This window comes from Ostrea edulis, chromosome 3 (assembly GCF_947568905.1).
Source record: "Ostrea edulis chromosome 3, xbOstEdul1.1, whole genome shotgun sequence".
NCBI lineage: Eukaryota > Metazoa > Mollusca > Bivalvia > Ostreida > Ostreidae > Ostrea > Ostrea edulis.
Window position 1 is genome coordinate 23382723 of NC_079166.1, and position 4228 is coordinate 23386950.

The following is a 4228-nucleotide window of genomic DNA, read 5'->3' on the forward strand; positions in this document are numbered from 1 at the left end:
GGATGGTTCAAATTTTAAATTACCAGAACTATCGGCCATGAGTCATTACGCCAAATAAATAAGATGTAATTGTAGCATTTTCCGCATCCAATATTAGTTGAATTTGACTTTTAAATATGTACAACGCATAAATGACCTTTCCTCAAATCCAACCAAAGGCTATAAACGAGTTATCAACAACGATGTATTTACCATAGAAAGGAGACATTCACTTTTGGGGAGATCATTTTATAATTTTCGTTTGTTAGCAATATGACGATCATCGGTCAAATGAGTAAAATTTGCATGATTAATCATCAAATCAAATTATGTCTACATTTGAATTTATCAAAATATCCCCACTGGTTATAAATAATTGCATTGGAAAATCACACGTAATTCATGGATAATGATCTAAAGCACACTATATATGATTCAACAAGTAGTCCTTTGCACAGACAGCTGACTGTATAGTTATGTATCTGGTGACGTGTGTGTGGTTTTCGTTGCTTTTTCAAACTGTGATGCATGTAAACTCCAAGAGTACAGAAGTAAGTCATCATACTTAAATGTTAACTAAAGCGTTTAATTCCTATTTCATTTAAAAACATTTTTCTTGAAATATAATGCACGTTATTTCAACATATTTGACTCATTTTAATCGCAGTATGTATCAAACATCATTCCGACGCAGGATCCATTTTTAGTGGATAGACAGATGGGAAAGACCTCTTACCAGATAGTGTCCGTGACGAAATCCACAGATTCGGATACACAAACATACACTGCTGTGATCCGAGCACCACTAAACACAGCAATGGATACCCACGATAATGATGGACACTTTTCTTCATGGAGAGGGAATTCAGAATGGCATCTTGGTGAGACTCTCTCTCATACTATGTTGACGGTACTACCGTTTGAGCGGGAGTAACTTCATCTATGTACATATTTTGTAATGGGTTTTTTTGTTGTTGCTTTGAGCAGGTTCAGTTTAAACAATTTCCATTTGCCAAATACGCATTGCATGAGTTTTCTACCAGGGTTTCATATTAAAAATCATTAAAACATGTATACATTAATGTGATTGAAATATTGTTCTGCTATATATGCATTTTATTTCTACTGCCTTCACTGTGACATGCTTAATTAATGCACGACTTGTTCTTAGCTAAATGCTCTCAGCAGTCGACTGCCTTTACTTTCCCCTTTTCTACTCTCCCTCTTTTCAAGTTGCTAATTGTATGATTAAAATCTCCAAACCTTTCAAGTTTGTAAAATTGTGTTTAATCAGTACTGCCTTTGAACATAAAACGCATTTCAATATAATGATAATTTAAAGATAAATCCATGAATTCAACAATTGGGCATGTATATGCGCGGATACCCCCACCATGAGCACATATCTAATTTAAAAATAACGAAATTCATGTAATAATCTCCTTGTAGCAATAGTATGTTCCAAAAGAGAAACTTAGAACAATTTTTTTTTATAATAATGTACATAATCCTACTTCTAACACAATGGTGGTATATTTCAGCATTCACATACGACTATTGAATAAAATTGCAACATATTTAAGCCCCTTTCCATTGTTGTTATGATGATACATTAATTAAGATTAATTCGCAAAACTGGAATTAATTAATGATTTGTCAGTCGTTAATAGCAAGTGGCATGGTTGATTATAATGAGGAAGGGAGATGGTCATCGTGGTTTGCATTACCGGACATGTTAAAAGTACATATATAAATGGATTCAAGCACTGATTATTTCAGTCGCAAAACAAAAATACAGAAAAAAAAAAAAAAAAACAAAAAAAACAAAAAAAACAAAACAAAAAAAAAACAAAAAAAAAAACAAAACAAAAAAACAAGCAAAGATTTTTTAAAAAATACAATCCGACTGAATTTCATCGATTTATTGATTTTTTTAAAATAGCATTTATTCAGTACCAGTGCTCCCTCACATATTCTAGCAATTTAAGTTAGTACCCCTTTTTTCGTCTTAGAATAATATACTCCCACTGAGAATTTAGTATTCTAATCAAATTTGTGGTTTGCAGTTAATTATGCACAGTTTGTATTTGATGCCATATTATGTATTCCTAATGTTTACGTATAACTAATATTGTTCCATTAGTATGACTTTTACAAATGGAAATAACAAGTACGTATTTAGATTCGCCACTGTCAGTCTTATCATGACGTACGTCAAAACGTAGACATGACGTCACACATCATCTTAGCCTGTCTTTCATAAACATTGCTCTTCGTTAAACATTTCGCCTAATGGTGAACATAATTTTGGACATAGGAGGCCACACGATTAGGATGATAGTCCACGTAAGTTCAGAATCATATTCCAAGGAGTGATTTTGCGAGATCTTAGCATTTGTGACAAGGGACTTCTGGGATTGGAATAAAAAAAATCCTTGTTAGAGGTTGAGATTTATCTTAGATTATTTCCCGCGCTCTAGTCATTAGAGCTCATAGTATGACCCAGCGGTTCGCGCTGTCTCGTTTCGCTTGCTTTTTCAAAAAGTATATATAATACCTGGTTCTTGTTAACGTATGTTTTCTTTGATTTTGTAGTGTCCGTTGACAGCGGAGGTACTTCTGCCTTGTACCAAGCAGTCGTGAAAGCTTCCCTCAATACTTTCTTAATTCCCCCAGTATGGCTGACAGCTGAAACTGAAAGTTTGAACCTTAACTTCAGTCCGTTTGTTACAATCGAAAAACAAACGAAGTTCAAGTTCAACGACTGCCAACTTCAAGTTGAAAAGCGAAGCAATCAGGAGTCAACTTTCTACAAAATCATCGTTAGATCATGTAATTGCCAGCGTGGATTTAAAGGATCTGTGGGGAAAATAACTTCCTCTGGATTCGAGGAAACAGCAGGTTTATCTCCCTTGTACTTTTTTCCTGTACATATGTATCAAGGATGGATGAAAGACGACCAGACATCTACTATATTTATAAACAGAACCGCACTCAATAAAGATGGCGTACAAATAAAGTCGCTGAAGTTCTTAATCAAGAGAGACCAGGACGATATCGATACTGATTACATCGATCGGTCGACGTATGGATACAGTCTTACTTAAATATGATTGAATGATTAAACTATGGATACAGTCTTATTTAGATTTCAGTGAGCGATCAAGCTATGGACACGTCCTATTTAGATTTGATTGAACGATCGGACTATCGGTACATCCTTATCTATATTTGATTAAACAGCCAGGCTGTGGATGTAGATTGATTGACTTTTTTATTCCGGTATGATTATTGAATGTACAGGATGTCGTATAGAATAGTAAATATAAAGATATTCTACGCATTACATGACATTGCAATGACAAAAGTTATCATCAGTCCTTGTCTTTGGTATCCTAAAGTTAACAGGCATTCTTTGATTAACATGAAATTGATTGGCTGTCACGGAAATTAGTTTTCAAATATTAGCAGGTACCGTGGACGTTTTACGGTAGTGAATCTATTCTGATGTATTTTATCCAAAATGCCCGATAGATAAGCGCAATATACATAATTGCCAAGGTGTTTATTCTATGTATGGCTTTACTGCCCATAGTGATTTCAGACTACCAATGGACCGCCTCATTACAAAATAACTCCCCAGAACAAAATCTGACGACCCGTCAATAGGCTCATTGTGTAATGAGTATACTCAAATGCACAAGCGTCACAAACACATCAAATCATCAAATTTGTGTATAGTATAACCTCAGATGGCTGGACATACTACTCAACATATTAGAAATATCAAACGTCCGTGCAACGAGTATGCGTGAATGCACTCCTATCACAAAACAACATTTAACTCATTATAATAGCAGTACACAAGGTGCATATTATCAATGTATAACATTTGCACCAGTCCATGGTTGAGATGGCTGTGTAACATAGAGAAATAGAAAATATCACATGGTAGAATCCATATCATATATCATATCAGCCCTCGGGTTGATATGGGGCCCTAGTGCTGATATGATATGATATATAGATTTTAGCATGCTATATTCTACTAATCATATACTGCACTTTTTTCTACGCATTAATTTATCTTGTATGCATACAGTATAATGTTTTTGAGGGGGTTGTCATCTGATAAAGGGTTGGAGGGCTGTTTTTACATGATGGTGCTATTCTTTGTATTACACGTGGGTTAATTTATTACACTTTAAAGATATATCAGGAAATATTTGATACATTGCATACCTTGATA

General features: G+C 34.5%; 1 protein-coding gene across 1 annotated transcript; it reads left to right on the top strand.

The window, feature by feature from the left end:
* Positions 1-397: 397 nt before the first annotated feature.
* On the top strand, positions 398-3323 carry LOC125677304 (uncharacterized). The gene is made up of 3 exons (XM_048915313.2): positions 398-530; positions 647-860; positions 2575-3323. Exons 1-3 carry the CDS (start codon positions 456-458, stop codon positions 3084-3086), a joined length of 801 nt encoding a protein of 266 aa, XP_048771270.1. The 5' UTR covers positions 398-455; the 3' UTR covers positions 3087-3323.
* Positions 3324-4228: the final 905 nt, after the last annotated feature.